This window comes from Xyrauchen texanus, chromosome 9 (assembly GCF_025860055.1).
Source record: "Xyrauchen texanus isolate HMW12.3.18 chromosome 9, RBS_HiC_50CHRs, whole genome shotgun sequence".
NCBI lineage: Eukaryota > Metazoa > Chordata > Actinopteri > Cypriniformes > Catostomidae > Xyrauchen > Xyrauchen texanus.
Window position 1 is genome coordinate 44,143,932 of NC_068284.1, and position 16,872 is coordinate 44,160,803.

A 16,872-nucleotide genomic window follows, 5' to 3' on the forward strand; every position below is an offset into this window, starting at 1 on the left:
GTGATCTGATTACCCAAGACACATCTTAATATTAGGAGTAAGGGGGTCTATGAGAAGCTTTTATATATTTTTTATTTTTTTGACAGTGTACCCAGTTTTGAGAAAAGCATGTAAGCGTTTGTTAAAAACTGTAAGAATAATAGTCAATTATGACAGTCTTTAGACACTAGATGGCAATAGTGCTGCTCTTACTCATCACATCCCTTCTGCACAAAAGCTAGATTTACTTTTGTGATTGCAGGGGGCGTGGTCAAGCGCCTATCAGGGAGAGGAAGCGGTGAGGGCGCTTGACCACGCCTCTGCTGCCACAACATGATATAAATATATACATCTAATAACTTAGACACATATATACACTTTATTTATAATGCAGTATTTTATTTCATAATGCAAGTCTTCAAGTTTCATTTCAGGTACTTTCATTCCTTTAGATACATTTTTCATACAGATTCTTAAATAAAAATATAATGCAAATATTTGAAAAACATCTTAATTGAATAAATACACGTTCCCTCATAAATAATAATAAACCTTCGTTTTAAATGGGAATAAATCATTACTTAACATATCTGACTAACACAAACAATCCATGAATAAGTGATATGATAAAACATTATTTTATATATACACAACCGGTCAAAAGTTTTGAAACATTTTTGAATTTTTTTTTCTTCACATTTTAGAATAATAGGAATGTCATCAAAACTATGGAATAACATAAATGGAACTATGGGAATTATGATGTGACTAAACATAATGCAAAATAAATCAAAACTGTGTTATATTTTAGCATCTTCAAAGTCATCGCCCTTTGTCTAGAATTTGCAGAAATGTACTCTTGACATTTTCTCAACCAACTTCTTGAGGTTTTTTCCTGGGATGCTTTTTAAACCATGTTGAAGGAGTTCCCATCTATGTTGGGCACTTATTGGCTGCTTTTCTTTATTATTTGGTCCAAGTCATAAATTTCAAAAACATATTTTTTTTTAAATAAAATTTTGAAATAAATAAATATGGTGGCACAATTATATTTTTGTTAACAAAACTAATTTCAAACATTTTAGCATACGCCTTCAGATCAAACGATTTTTAAGATCATGAGAAACATTTCAGTCAAGTGTTTCAAAAGTTTTGACCGGTAATGTATATTTGTTTGAAATCACTGCTCAGAACTAAGAAAAATACTCGGTCATCCAACATGACTTTCAAGTTAAGAATTACGTTTATGTGCGTATTTGGTCATGGGAGCGTTCAATTCAATGGAGTCAAGTTTGGAGTCAAGTTTTTGTCCTTCTTAAACACTCGCTCATGCGTTCATTTTTCTACAAAGAGATTCGTGCTCTGTGTTTTGTCAGTATTATTTCTTTTTAGCATCTTCTGTAGTGGTTTAGTAAAGACAACCATCATGTTTCTATATTTCTAGACAGGCCCAGAAGGAATCTGGAAATGTTTGCATTTTATACACTGATGTTGGAGGAAAATGTGTGGAATGAATTTAAACAGTTAAATGTGATATACAGAGCTGGAAGCTGAAAGCATACCAATAAGCCAAGATATTTATTAAATTAACACACAAGGGACGTGGAATGTGTAGAAATGCGAGAATGATGTGTGTTCAAATTCTGCTGAAACCTATAGAGCTTTGAAGATTCTGTGCGGGCCTGCTTATAACTAACACAAACCATATAAAGGGCAAATGTGGAATAGTAAATGGATGAACAGATATAAGGACGATCCAATATCCCATGTTCTGGATCAGCAATACCTTTTGCAATTTCAAAACTGACCTTTTAAAGAAAAGTTACATAATTTAAGGTTATCCTCATGGGGTAACTTACATGCACAAGGAAGGCTTACAGTAAGTGTCTTTAAAATGATCATTTGGTCTTCTCCTCGAGTCCACTCTCTGCCCTCAATGCCTGACTACTGGCAGTGATGAATCGAATCCAGTGCTGCAGGTCCTCTGGAATGTCAGGGCACTCCACCTTAAAGAGACAAATATAGAAGATATATTTTTGTTAGGTAGGAACATCCATTGTACCCTTACAAAACAACTATTGTAAAGTGGCGGTATCAGGGTACAGTGATGGTATCAGATGGATATTAATTATATATATATATAGTATACATAAGTCATTAACAAATAAGGTGTTAAAAAGTATACCATTCTATTTTACATGGTACTTCCAAGAATTCCATTTGACCAAAAACATGCGGTTGCCATGATACATGTCAAACATGGTATCACCACAGCCCCTATCCCACATAGAGACCTGGTACATTACCATTACTATGTTTCTAAATGAGTACTCTTAAGAGGAACGGCACACCCAAGGAGACTTTTCAGGTGATTTTATAAATAGCTTGCACGTTTTCATTCTTTTATTCATGGAAAAACAAACTGTTCCACGAGTGTTGTTAGGGGGTGTTTGCACTCCAAATATGTTAGCCAATCAGTGTTTCAGACAGAGGGCCATAGACAGGTGGAAAAGGGTAATTTATTGATTTGTTTGTGCAAAACCATTTACTAACATAATGGGCTCTATTTCCGTGACCATGCTAGATGCAACTAAGCACAACATCTTAACTCATTTTCATGAAAGCGCTAATTCAAAGATCAATTTTCATGTCAGCGGAAAGAGCAAGTGGGCATGGATGGGAGTGTTTGCACAATCTGTGGTAGAAGTGAAGTGCATGCAAAAAATCTCCAAAAACATGTAAAAAACATGTCAAAAAATTATATTACTATGATACATGTCCAAAAACATGATATTACCATGATACAGGTCCAAAAACATATTACCATGATACATGTCAAAAACATGATATTACCATGATACATGTCCAAAAACATGATATTACCATGATACATGTCCAAAAACATGATATTACCATGATACATGTCTAAATACATGATATTGCCATGATACATGTCAAAAACATGATATTACCATGATACATGTCCAAAAACATGATATTACCATGATACATGTCCAAAAACATGATACTACCATGATACATGTCTAAATACATGATATTACCATGATACATGTCCAAAAACATGATATTACCATGATAAATGTCTAAATACATGATATTGCCATGATACATGTCCAAAAACATGATATTACCATGATACATGTCCAAAAACATGATATTACCATGATACATGTCCAAAAACATGACCTTACCATGATACATGTCCAAAAACATGATTTTACCATGATACATGTCTAAATACATGATATTACCATGATACATGTCTAAATACATGATATTACCATGATACATGTCCAAAAACATGATATTACCATGATACATGTCCAAAAACATGATATTACAATGATACATATCCAAAAACATGATTTTACCATGATACATGTCTAAATACATGATATTACCATGATACATGTCTAAATACATGATATTACCATGATACATGTCCAAAAACATGATATTACCATGATACATGTCCAAAAACATGATATTACCATGATACATGTCCAAAAACATGATATTACCATGATACATGTCTAAATACATGATATTGCCATGATACATGTCCAAAAACATGATATTACCATGATACATGTCCAAAAACATGATATTACCATGATACATGTCCAAAAACATGATATTGTCAAAAACATGATTCATCTCCAAAAATGCATCTGATTCTACCTAATACATGACCAAAAACATGATATTAATGTGGCATATGTCCAAAAACATGATAATACCATGATACATGTCAAAAATATATTACTGTGATACATCTCCAAAAATATGATATTACCATGATACATGTCTAAATACATGATATTGCCATGATACATGTCAAAAACATGATATTACCATGATACAAAACATGTATCATGTAATATCAAAACATGATATTACCATGATACATGTCTAAATACATGATATTGCCAAAAACATGATATTACCATGATATTGTCAAAAACATGATTCATCTCCAAAAATGCATCTGATTCTACCTAATACATGACCAAAAACATGATATTAATGTGGCATATGTCCAAAAACATGATATTACCATGATACATGTCCAAAAACATGATATTACCATGATACATGTCTAAATACATGATATTGCCATGATACATGTCCAAAAACATAATATTACCATGATACATAAATACATGATATTGCCATGATACATGTCCAAAAACATGATATTACCATGATACATAAATACATGATATTGCCATGATACATGTCCAAAAACATGATATTACCATGATACATAAATACATGATATTGCCATGATACATGTCCAAAAACATGATATTACCATGATACATAAATACATGATATTGCCATGATACATGTCCAAAAACATATTACCATGATACATAAATACATGATATTGCCATGATACATGTCCAAAAACATAATATTACCATGATACATAAATACATGATATTGCCATGATACATGTCCAAAAACATGATATTACCATGATACATAAATACATGATATTGCCATGATACATGTCCAAAAACATGATATTACCATGATACATAAATACATGATATTGCCATGATACATGTCCAAAAACATAATATTACCATGATACATAAATACATGATATTGCCATGATACATGTCCAAAAACATGATATTACCATGATACATAAATACATGATATTGCCATGATACATGTCCAAAAACATGATATTACCATGATACATGTCTAAATACATGATATTGCCATGATACATGTCCAAAAACATAATATTACCATGATACATAAATACATGATATTGCCATGATACATGTCCAAAAACATAATATTACCATGATACATGTCCAAAAACATGATATTACCATGATACATGTCTAAATACATGATATTGCCATGGTACATGTAAAAAAAAAACACGATATTACCTTGATATATCTTCAAAAAATATGATTGTACCATGGCACATTTCCAACAACATGGTATTACCAATGAACATGTCCAAAACATGATATTACCATGATACATGTCAAAAATATGATATTATCATGATACATGTAGAAAACACAATGTTACCATGAAACATCTTCAAAAACATGATATTACAATTATAAATGTCCAAAAACATGGTTTTACCATTGAATATATCCAAAAACATGATTTTACAATGATAAAAGTCCAGAAACATGATATTACCATGAAACTTGTGATAATATGATATTACCATGATACATGTCAAAAACGTGATATAACCCTGGTATATGTCCAAAAACACGATATTACCATGATACATGTAAAAAAACATGATAAATAAAAAACATGTAAAAACATTATATTAACATGATACATGTCAAAAACATGATATTACCATGATACTTGTGATAATATGATATTACCATGATACATGTCAAAAACATGATATTACCATGATACATGTCAAAAAAACATGATAAATAAAAAACATGTAAAAACATTATATTAACAAGATACATGTCCAAAAACACGATATTACCATGATACATGTCAAAAAGCATTATTGCACCATGGCATATGCCCAAAAATATAGTATTACAATTGAACATGTCCAATAAAACATGATTTAGCCATAATACATATTACAGTGATACATGTCAAAAACATGATATTACCATGACATATGTCAAAAACATGATACTGCAATGATACATGTCAAAAACATGATATTGCAATGACACATCTCCAAAAACATGATATTACCATAATATAGGTAAAAAACATGATATTACTGTGATATATGTCCAAAAACATGATATTACCATGATACATCTCCAAACACAAGATATTACCATGATACATGTCAAAAACATGATATTACCCTGGTACATGTCCACAAAACAAGATATTACCATGATGCATGTCCAAAAACATGATTGTACCATGGCACATCCAAACACATGGTATTACCATTGAACATGTCCAAAAACATGATATTACAATGGCACATGGCCAATAAAACATGATGCAGCCATAATACATGTCCAAAAACATGATATTACCATGTCAAAAACATGATATTGCAATGACACATCTCCAAAGACATGATACGTGTAAAAAACATGATATTACCGTGATACATGTAAAAAACATTATATTACTGTGATACATGTCAAAAACATGATATTACCATGATACATGTAAAAAACATGATATTACCATGATAAGTGTAAAAAACATGATATTACCAGCATACATGTCAAAAACATGATACATCTCCAAAAATGCATCTGATTCTACCTAATACATGACCAAAAACATGATATTAATGTGGCATATGTCCAAAAACATGATAATACCATGATACATGTCAAAAATATATTACTGTGATACCTTAAAAGCATGATATTACAATGATACATCTCCAAAAATATGATATTACCATGATACATGTAGAAAACATGATGTTACCATGAAACATCTCCAAAAACATATTACAATGATTAATGTCCAAAAAACATGGTATTATCATGTCACAAGTCATTGCTGAGATGAGACTGGAGATGTAGGATCTATTTGCAGGCTTTAATAAAAATGATGACAGTGAAACAAACAAACAGGAACTCAAACAAAAACAAACAAGAATGGACAAAGGAACGCAAAACTAAAGGGTATTTATAGGCCTGGGAGGCGGCCGCAGGGCTGGGTCAGGAGGCCTGGGAGGTGGTCACAGGGCGTGGACTGTATCAGGAGGCCTGGGAGGTGGCCACAGGGCGTGGACTGGATCAGGAGGCCTGGGAGGTGGCCACAGGTTAGGGACTGGGTCAGGAGGCCTGGAAGGTGGACACAGGGTAGGGATTGGGTCAGGCGGCAGAGCCGCTGGAGGAGGGGCAGACGGAACCACTGGAGGAGAAGTCTATGGAGGAGCGGTAGGAACCCTTGGAGGAGGAGTCTCTGGAGGAGTGGCAGAAGACTCGGAGGGCGGAGCCAGGAGAGGCTCAACGAAGGCAGGCAGAGCCAGGTGAGATCAGGCGCTCCGTGATCAGGAGCACTGGCAGCGACTTGGGAATGACCTCCATGGTTGCGAGCACTGGCAGCGACTGGGGAACAATCTCTGTGGTCGTGAGCACTGACAGCAACTGGCGAACGACCACCGTGGTCGTGAGCACTGGCAGCGACTGGGGAACGACCTCCGTGGTCGTGAGCACTGGCAGCGACTGGGGAACGACCTCCGTGGTCGTGAGCACTGGCAGCGACTGGGGTATGACATCCGAGGTCGTGAACATTGGCAGGGACTGAGGAACGACCTCTGTGGCCGTGCGCACTGGGGAGAACGTGTCCTTTTCCTTCTCCTACTTTTCCAGACAGCTGGGAGCATCGTCACGGGAGCTGGCGAGGCCACAGGCATTCACTCGGAGCTGTGGATTCCTTGGCGAGGCGAGGCCACAGGCATTCACTCGGAGCCGTGGATACCTTGGAGCAAGGAGCCGAAGATGCAGGTTTTGGCCCGGGGTTCCCGTCATAATCCACTGTGTAATGGGAACCGCAAAGTTCCAGAGCCTTCTCCACATATTCACAGAGGGTCCAGTAAGGGTTCCAGAGAGTGGTCTGGATAGTGCACTAAATTCGCTAATTCTAAGAACTCACAGATGTGATACTCAACTGGACGGTCCCCTTGCTTGAGTAGCAGAATTTGATACAAATTATGACATTGAAAAACAAACGGGAACTGACAAAGGTATGCAAAAACAAAAGTGTAATTATACAAACAAGAGCTAATGAGGGAATGGAAAAAAGGTGAGAAAAATGAGGAACAGATGGCAGTGACGAGGGCAATGCATACTGGGTAATGTAGTCCAGGGGAAAGACTTCAAAATAAGAGTCCTAGGAAACACGAGGGAGACAGTCTGTGACAACATGATTTTACAATGTTACATGCCCAAAGACATGATATTACCATGTCCAGAAATACATGATGCAACCATGATGCAAGTCCAAAACCATGATATTACCATTAAACATGTGAAAACATGATATTACCATGATACATGTCCAAAAACATGATTTTACCATGATACAGCTCCAAAAACATGTTATTAACATGATATATGTCAAAAACATGATATTACTATGATACATGTATAAAACAAATGATATTACAATGATAAATGTCAAATACATGATATTACCATGATACATGTCAAAAAAAATGTTTTACCCTGGTACATGTCCAAAAACATGATATTAACATGATACATGGAAAAAAAACATGACATAACCACAATACATGTCAAAAACATGATATTACAATGATACATATCCAAAAACATGATATTACCATGATACATGTAAAATACATGATATTACCATGATACATATCCAAAAACATGATATTACCATGATACATGTCAAAAACATGATATTACCATGATACATGTCCAAAATACATGATATTACAATGATAAATGTCCAAAACACATGATATTACAATGATACATGTCCAAAAACATGACCTTACCATGCTACATGTCCAAAAACTTGAAATTACCCAGGTACAAAAACATGATATTACCATGGTAAATGTCCAAAAACATGGTTTGACCATAGCACATCTCTAAAAACATGGTATGACCATGGTACATGTCCAAAACAATGATATGACCATGGTACACGTCCCAAAACATGGTATGACCATGGTACATGTCCATAAACATGGTATGACTATGGTACATGTCCAAAAAAATGGTATGACCATGGTACATGTCCAAAAGCATGGTATGACCGTGGTATATGTCCAAAAACATGGTATGACCATGGCACATCTCCAAAAACATGGTATTACCCTGGTACATGCCCAAAAACATGTTATGACCATGGTACATGTCCAAAAACATTAAATGGCCATGCTATTTCCAAAAACATGGAATGATCATGGTAGATGTCCAAACACATATTATTGCCCTGGGACATGTCCAAAAACATGGTATGACTATAGTACATGCCCCAGAACATGGTTTGACCATAGCACTTCTCTAAAAACATGGTATTACCTTGGTACATGTCCAAAAACATGGTACGACCATGGTACATGTCAAAAACATGAAATGACCATGCTATTTCTAAAAACATGTTATGACCATAGTAGATGTTCAAAAACATGTTATTGCCCTGGTACATGTCCAAAAACATGGTATGACCATGGTACATGTCAAAAAACATAGTATTACCCAGGTACATGTTCAAAAATATGGTATGACCATGCTATTTCCAAAAACATGTTATGACCATAGTAGATGTTCAAAAACATGTTATTGCCCTGGTACATGTCCAAAACCATGGCCATACCATGGTACATGTCCCAAAACATGGTATGACCATGGTACACGTCCCAAAACATGGTATGACCATGGTACACATCCCAAAACATGGTATGACCATGGTACATGTCCCAAAACATGGTATGACCATGGTACATGTCCAAAAACATGGTATGACCATGGTATGTGTCCAAAAACGGTATGACCATGGTAGATGTCCAAACACATATTATTGCCCTGGTACATGTCCAAAACCATTGTATGACCCTGGTACATGTCCAAAAACATGGTATGACTATGGTACATGTCCAAGAACATGGTATGACAGTGGTAAGTGTCCAAAAAAATGGTATGACCATGGTACATGTCCAAAAACATGGTATGACCGTGGTATGTGTCCAAAAATATGGTATGACAATGGTACATGTCCAAAAACATGGTATAACCTGGTACATGTCAAAAATATGGTATGACCATGGTACATGTCAAAAAACATAGTATTACCCAGGTACATGTTCAAAAACATGGTATGACCATGGTACATGTCCAAAAACATGGTATGACCATGGTACATGTCCAAAAACATGGTATGACTGTGGTATGTGTCCAAAAACGGTATGACCATGGTAGATGTCCAAACACATATTATTGCCCTGGTACATGTCCAAAACCATTGTATGACCCTGGTACATGTCCAAAAACATGGTATGACTATGGTACATGTCCAAGAACATGGTATGACCGTGGTATGTGTCCAATAATATGGTATGACAATTGTACATGTCCAAAAACATGGTATAACCCTGGTACATGTCAAAAATATGGTATGACCATGGTACATGTCAAAAAACATAGTATTACCCAGGTACATGTTCAAAAATATGGTATGACCATGGTATGTCAAAAAACATAGTATTACCATGATACATGTCCAAAAAAGGATTTTACCATTGAACATGTCCAAATACATGGTTTTACAAGGTAGTAGCATGATTGTATTTGTACTGCCACATTCTTGTACCATGATATTTACATGGTGCCCCAATGTACTGCCATGGTATTGCCATTATCATTTTTGTTAGTGCACCTACTTTGAATGTTCTGAATGATTAACATAGTAATGTACCATTGGATGGTACTCTAGGGTACATTATAGAAGTAGGCCTTACAAAGTAGTTTTTGGAACTTTTTTGTGACTGAAGAATTATACAAATCCATACCCTTTTCTTGCAAAGGAAATCCAAGATCTTCTCTGGAGTGCTGCGTATGACGTTCTGTCGGCACAGCATCACCGCAGAGATGAACCCGTCTGATTTGGACACGAATCTCTGCTCCAGATAAAAGGACTTCTCATCCCAGGACATGATGCGTGTTCGCAACTCAAACGCTTCGCCGAGCGCCAGAGAGCGTCTGTAGCGGATGGTCGAGGCTCCGACCACCATCGTGGCGTTGAGCTCTCGGGCGGCCATGAAGAGCCCGTTCCGGGTGCAGTGCGCCAAGCGGGCAAAGTCGCACTCGCGCAGGTAGCGGGCGTTATTCATGTGGCACATGTAGTCCAGATCGTGCAGGAGAACCCGTCCGTGTACGATCTGCTCGGCCAGAACATCTCGAATCGGAACCTGAAACCAGGACTTGATGACCATCCATGAGCCTCGCAGGAAGTACCAGACATCAACACTGCCGAACAGAACCAGAGACCCAGACAGGAGCCACAGCAGCATGATTCTGTTTCACAGTGACGATAATTTATTATTCACGTCATTAATAATTAAGGATTAAGGAGGATCACGTGAATAAGCAAAACTGGGTTTATTGAGTATTTCTATGCCATATGAATAATATTCAACTCTTAAAATAAAGAAAACTGTGATGCTGACACACATTATCCGGCGTCTGTTGTTACAAAACAAGACGCAGGACATTATTATGACATTGTGAGCGCCTACTGTAAATACCCGTTACGTCATTAATTCCGGGAAATTACTGAAAACCCATTTGTCCATTATTAATTTAGATTAAATAACCGACGTCAGCTGCATAACATTGACAAGGTCGTGAGATGAAGCGTACCCCATGCTGACAAGTTTTTTTATTTTTTAAATAATCTTCATTAATAAACGAAAGCATTTATGAATGTTTGTAATCATAATCTTGTCAAATATATGAAATTGTTACTCACGCGATGGACACCCCGATCAGCCGGCTTCAGGCACACTTGCGTGCAGACTGAAATGCGCTCTGATTGGTTCAGCGTGAAACGACGTTCTTGCGTCGGCCGTCCTACGAATGTTGGGCGTGGCTTCAGATTTTTGTAACGACACCAGGAAGAACATTTCAGAGAAGCGTTTTTTATATTGTTTGTTATTATTACTACAAAAACTCATAGATTCAATGCATTTATATTTTTTTATTATTATTTGGGGAGAACAAAATATTTTTAAATGTAATTTAAGGCAAGAATCCATTATATTAAATTGATTTAAATTTGTATTATTATTACATATTTCTTAGACAGTATTAACAAAATATCTAAAAAATAAGTTGACGAATACTGTTAATATATAACCTCCAATAATAGTTTTTCTAGCTGTTTTTTTTTTTTGTAAATATTTTTTTTTTTTTTGTATCTAACTGCTATTATGCATATTGGTTTTGGCATAAATAAAAAAAACATTTCAAAGATAATTTTTTTTTGGTTTATTTTCTCTTCTGTTCTTACATTTAGCTTTAATAAGTTATGTTTAGATATTAACAAAAATAATCAGATTTTTTGAAAGTGACAATGTGTCCATGAATTAGGCTTTTACAGTACAACACACAAGTTCACATTTTTATTTTGCATTACAGTATCCAAACACTAAGACACTATTACTGTATGTGTCCAGCAGAAAGATTCTTGATCTTGTAAACCGTCTTGTAAGAGTTCAGTTATGGAAATAGGTCCTGTTGAGCCCTTATTCATTCTTTTTGTCATCCATCCCACTTTCTACTCGGAGTGCTTTACTGCTGGCAGAAATGAAATTAATCCAGTGCTGCAGGTCTTCAGGAAATTCCGGAACTTCCACCTAGAAAAAGTAAATAAGTCTTTAAGTTGCGTGCGGTGTGGGACATGAGAACATTATAACCCATTAAGTAAGTTTCTGGTTTAAGCAGCAACATAAACAACAACAACAACAAAAAAGAGATGAGCCGCCTGGTTTTAGATTCATAATGATTATATACATTAAGAAATAAAGAAAATAACAGTAAAATAAAATGTATGCACTGGAGAGAAACAACTCTGAAGTGAATCAAACTCAAATGCACTTGTTTCCCACACTAAACAGCTTATGATCTTTTAAGAGTTCAACAAAGTGCTGCCAGCTGCTGGACAACTTGGGTCATGTTTTTATTGCATCAACTCAATCATTTTTCATTATATTCATTACTATTAGGGCTGCACGATTTGGACAAAAACTCATATTGAGATTAAATTGAAACATATTGCGATTTGAGCTGCGATATGTTAAACAGAAAACTACACTCAAAGTATTTTAGCCTATTTTTAATATTTACACATTCCAACTTCATAACAAAATTCCATCAAACTGAACTGTCATTTTTAACATTTTATTCATAAAACGTATATATATACTATATATATATATATATATATATATATATATATATATATATATATATATATATATATATATATATATAATAATATATTATATATTATATATATTTTTTTTTAAGATTATGCAATTCAATTTTAAGGATTTTTGTTATGAAACTGAAATGCGTAAATCGTAAAATAATTTGAGTGTAGTAGCTAAGTGATACCTTTTGACCAAAATTAAATAATGTTCGGACCATGCTCTACTGCCAATAAAATGACTTAAGTGTCCTCTTAAAATGAACCTAACCCTTCACTACAGCCAAAAATAAACAAACAAATAAATAAATAAAGCACTATAGCTTTGTGTGAGGACAAGACATATAATTTAAGTTGAAAATCTTCTCCTCTGCCATAGATCTTAAATGTCATTTGCAGTTGGGTATTTTCGAACTTGCCGTGTCGCGATTGGTCTTGTGACGTGAGAATGGTATTTGGCATCTATGACATAAACCTGGCACAAAGCTTCTAAACACTAAAGTTTTTTTGAACGTTAGCATATGGCTCTGAAGGATGAGGAGATTATCAGTGAATAATGACTTGCATTTCGGTATCTTCCTCACACTAAGCTAACGTAAGTTGCATTTCTACTTTTATGGTGATTATTTGGTAATTTTTGGAGCTCAAATGTCTGTCCCCATTCACTTTTGTATGAATGTACACTGGTGGCCAAAAGTCTGGAAAAATGTGCAGATTTTGATGTCATTGAAAGAAATTGGTACTTTTATTCACCAAAGTGCCATTCAACTGATCACAATGTATAGTCAGACATTAATAACAAAACAATTTTTTATAATTTTTTCAGAACTTCTTAAACTACTTCAAAGCGTTCTCATTCAAAAAATCCTTCACGTGCAGCAATGACAGCTTTGCAGATCCTTGGCATTCTAGCTGTCAGTTTGTCCAGATACTCAGGTGACGTTTCACCCCACACTTCCTGTAGCACTTGCCATAGATGTGTCTGTCTTGTCACTTCTCACACACCTTACAGTCTAACTGATCCCACAAAAGCTCAATGGGGTTAAGATCCATAACACTCTTTTCCAATTATCTGTTGTCCAATGTTTGTGTTTCTTTGCCCACTCAAACCTTTTCTTTTTGTTTTTCGGTTTTAAAAGTGGCATTTTCTTTGCCATTCTTCCCATAAGTCCTCCTGAGTCTTCTCTTTACTGTTGTACATGAAACTGGTGTTGAGAGGGTAGAATTCAATGAAGCTGTCAGCGGAGGACATGTGAGGCGTCTATTTCTCAAACTAGAGACTCTGATGTACTTATCCTCTTGTTTAGTTGCACATCTGGTCTTCCACATCTCTCTCTGTCCTTGTTACAGCCAGTTGTCTGTAGTGTACACCTTTGTATAAAAGCTTCAGCTTTTTGGGCAATTTCAAGCATTTTATGGCATTCATTCCTCAAAACAACGATTGACTGACGAGTTTCTAGAGAAAGCTGTTTCTTTTTATGCCCTTTTTGACCAAATTTTGACCTTAAGACCTTGCCTAGTCTTAAGGCATAATAGTATCAAATTATCAATTTATCTTGATTACTCAAGGATAAGGTGTTGGTGTGATGGCTGCTGGAATGGGGCCGGTCTAGATTTGATTAAAAATTACTTTTCCAAATAGTGATGGTGCTGTTTTTTTACATCAGTAATGTCCTGACTATAGTTTGTGATCAGTTGAATGCCATTTTGGTGAATTAAAGTACCAATTTCCTACCGAAACAGCAAAATCTGAACATTATTCCAAACTTTTGGCCACCAGTGTACATTTTTAGATGATGTAAAACTATACAGAATAAGCTAAATGTATCAGTAAATGTATGACAGCTCACCTTCCTTTTGCACAGATATTGCAGGATCTTCTCCGGACTGCTACGCAGGACATTCTGTTTGCAGAACATGATGGCACAGACTATTCCATCTTTACAAGACACAAACCGCTGCTCTAGGTAAAACGACTTCTCGTCCCAAGTGACGATTCGACTGCACAGCTTGAATGCCTCACCCACACACAATGGCCGTCGGTAGCGGATGGTAGTTGCCCCAACAACCATGGTACATTGCAGGGCTCTTAAAGCCTTGAACACCCCATTGCGGGCGTATAGAGAAAAACGGGCAAAGTCACACTCGCGTAGGTAGCGGGCATTGTTCATGTGGCATAGGTCAATGTCATGGAGAAGGACTCGCCCGCTGACAGTCTGCTCCCCTGTGATGTCAAATACAGGTGAGAGGAACCAGGCTCTGGTCAACACAACCACTACACGTAAATAATACCACACATCCAGACTGCAGAACAGAAGTAACAACACGGCCAGAATCCACAGCAATGTGTCCTCCCTGTAATGTAGAGAGGTAAAGTTAATGCCACAATACACAACTGCAATGCAAAGCCATAACACAGTAACTACGCAAACGCTGAATTAGGCTTTTGTCTTATAATGACACCTATTGGTGTGGATGTAGAATCACACCAAAGCCAAACAAGCCAAGATTAGGACTGAAAGGGTTTAATAACAAGTCAGTAGTATTTAGCTGGTCATGTAATTTTAAACGTGGCGACATGCTACATGTATATCTGCTGATAAATCTTCATATATGTGTGTGCACATCATTTTAAAGTAATATTATTACTATAAAAAAGGTACTACTTGTTGTTTATAACTTTATACTGATGTTCATCCCCATGTTATTTGTCATTACCTACTTGTTATTTACCGTTGCGTTCTATTAGTTAACTTTTATTTCGGCTTAGAGATCCATGACAAAAAACTGAAAACTGACATAAATGACTGATTCTGCGTTGCTTTGCATTCAGACGTCATTTTACAGACTCATTCGAGAAGAACTAGTTAAGCTGGTTAAGACGGTTTTGTGTGCTTGAGGGAGCTGAATTGATTTTTTTCAGCTATTTTAAACAACGCATTATTAGTTTTATAAACCCAAATAGATATATCAAAATATTTGAACAAAACAACAATAACTCGCGACGATAAAGGTCGCAGTATTTTTGTTTGACTCGGTATTATAATTTCTTCAGCACATGCACACCATTGACGCCGTAAAGACGCACTCAACTTTGTGCAAGTGTTTGCGAAACTAGTTCAGCACTGGCTTAACAAAATGTTGGCTTCTCATAACTAAAGTAGCAGCTGTTAAAGTTTCAACATGTTACCTTCAAATAGCATACTTACATGTCCACACTGTTATACCAACCGCAACTTGACGTCTTCAACCAGAGTGTATTTAGCAGAGAAGGGCCACTTGTATTTAAATGAATGGGAGAATTGGAACGCTCAACCAAGGAGCTACAAGCGTCCAACGGACGTAGAAAGGAAGTCCCGCCTTACAGTTATAAGAGCCAATCAACATTTAGATAGAGAAATCACCTGTCAATCAACTCCAGAACGCGCATGCGCATAGCTATACGAGCTGGGGATAATCACATTGTTTGAACGTAATTTATGATCCCAGTATTGTCAGATTTTATTGCTGAATTGAAATATGTTCTTTGATTATAATCTTGACCAACCGTTTAGCAGATTTCGGTCTTTCCCCATTGAAGTAGATAGGAGCTGCACCGGCATGACCGGAAATAGCCTCCCGATAGCGTTCCAAAGATGGCCGATAGTGGACTGACTTGCTAGGATCACTTTGCTTTAACCACGACCAGAGCAGATGATATGATGACACACCTCCTACATACTGATATGACGTCACCGAAGGACGTTCGTCTGGAGTTTGAACATGTATTAAATGTATTATATTTTACATTTTAATATTCATAATATTATATAAATATGCTATATGTATTTCATAAATATATAAAAATGCAAAGGAAATATTACTTTATACATGTCATTTATATTTATTTGAATTAATATTTTAAATAATTTACAAAATATTCATATACAAAATGTCTGATCAAAGAATGAGTCAAGAAAG

General features: G+C 35.9%; 2 protein-coding genes across 2 annotated transcripts; both read right to left on the bottom strand.

Annotated features, from left to right (window-relative positions):
* Positions 1–375: 375 nt before the first annotated feature.
* LOC127649074 (protein THEM6-like) lies at positions 376–11,507 on the bottom strand. Its single transcript, XM_052133988.1, has 3 exons — positions 11,455–11,507; positions 10,496–11,000; positions 376–1,985 (listed from the first exon to the last, which is right to left on the bottom strand). Exons 2-3 carry the CDS (start codon positions 10,994–10,996, stop codon positions 1,878–1,880), a joined length of 609 nt encoding a protein of 202 aa, XP_051989948.1. The 5' UTR covers positions 10,997–11,000; positions 11,455–11,507; the 3' UTR covers positions 376–1,877.
* Positions 11,508–12,093: 586 nt separating this feature from the next.
* On the bottom strand, positions 12,094–16,238 carry them6 (thioesterase superfamily member 6). Its single transcript, XM_052133987.1, has 3 exons — positions 16,122–16,238; positions 14,763–15,267; positions 12,094–12,340 (listed from the first exon to the last, which is right to left on the bottom strand). Coding segments are annotated over exons 1-3 (618 nt in total). The 5' UTR covers positions 16,124–16,238; the 3' UTR covers positions 12,094–12,229.
* Positions 16,239–16,872: the final 634 nt, after the last annotated feature.

What these genes read in the sequence shown, in the direction of transcription:
- LOC127649074 (XM_052133988.1), bottom strand. Translation starts at nt 10,996, where the DNA reads ATGCTGCTGTGGCTCCTGTCTGGGTCTCTGGTTCTGTTCGGCAGTGTT. An exon ending in ATTTCCTTTGCAAGAAAAGG is followed by an intron (nt 1,986 to 10,495) that starts GTATGGATTTGT and finishes TGTCTCTTTAAG; the next exon opens with GTGGAGTGCCCTGACATTCC.
- them6 (XM_052133987.1), bottom strand. An exon ending in AATATCTGTGCAAAAGGAAG is followed by an intron (nt 12,341 to 14,762) that starts GTGAGCTGTCAT and finishes TACTTTTTCTAG; the next exon opens with GTGGAAGTTCCGGAATTTCC.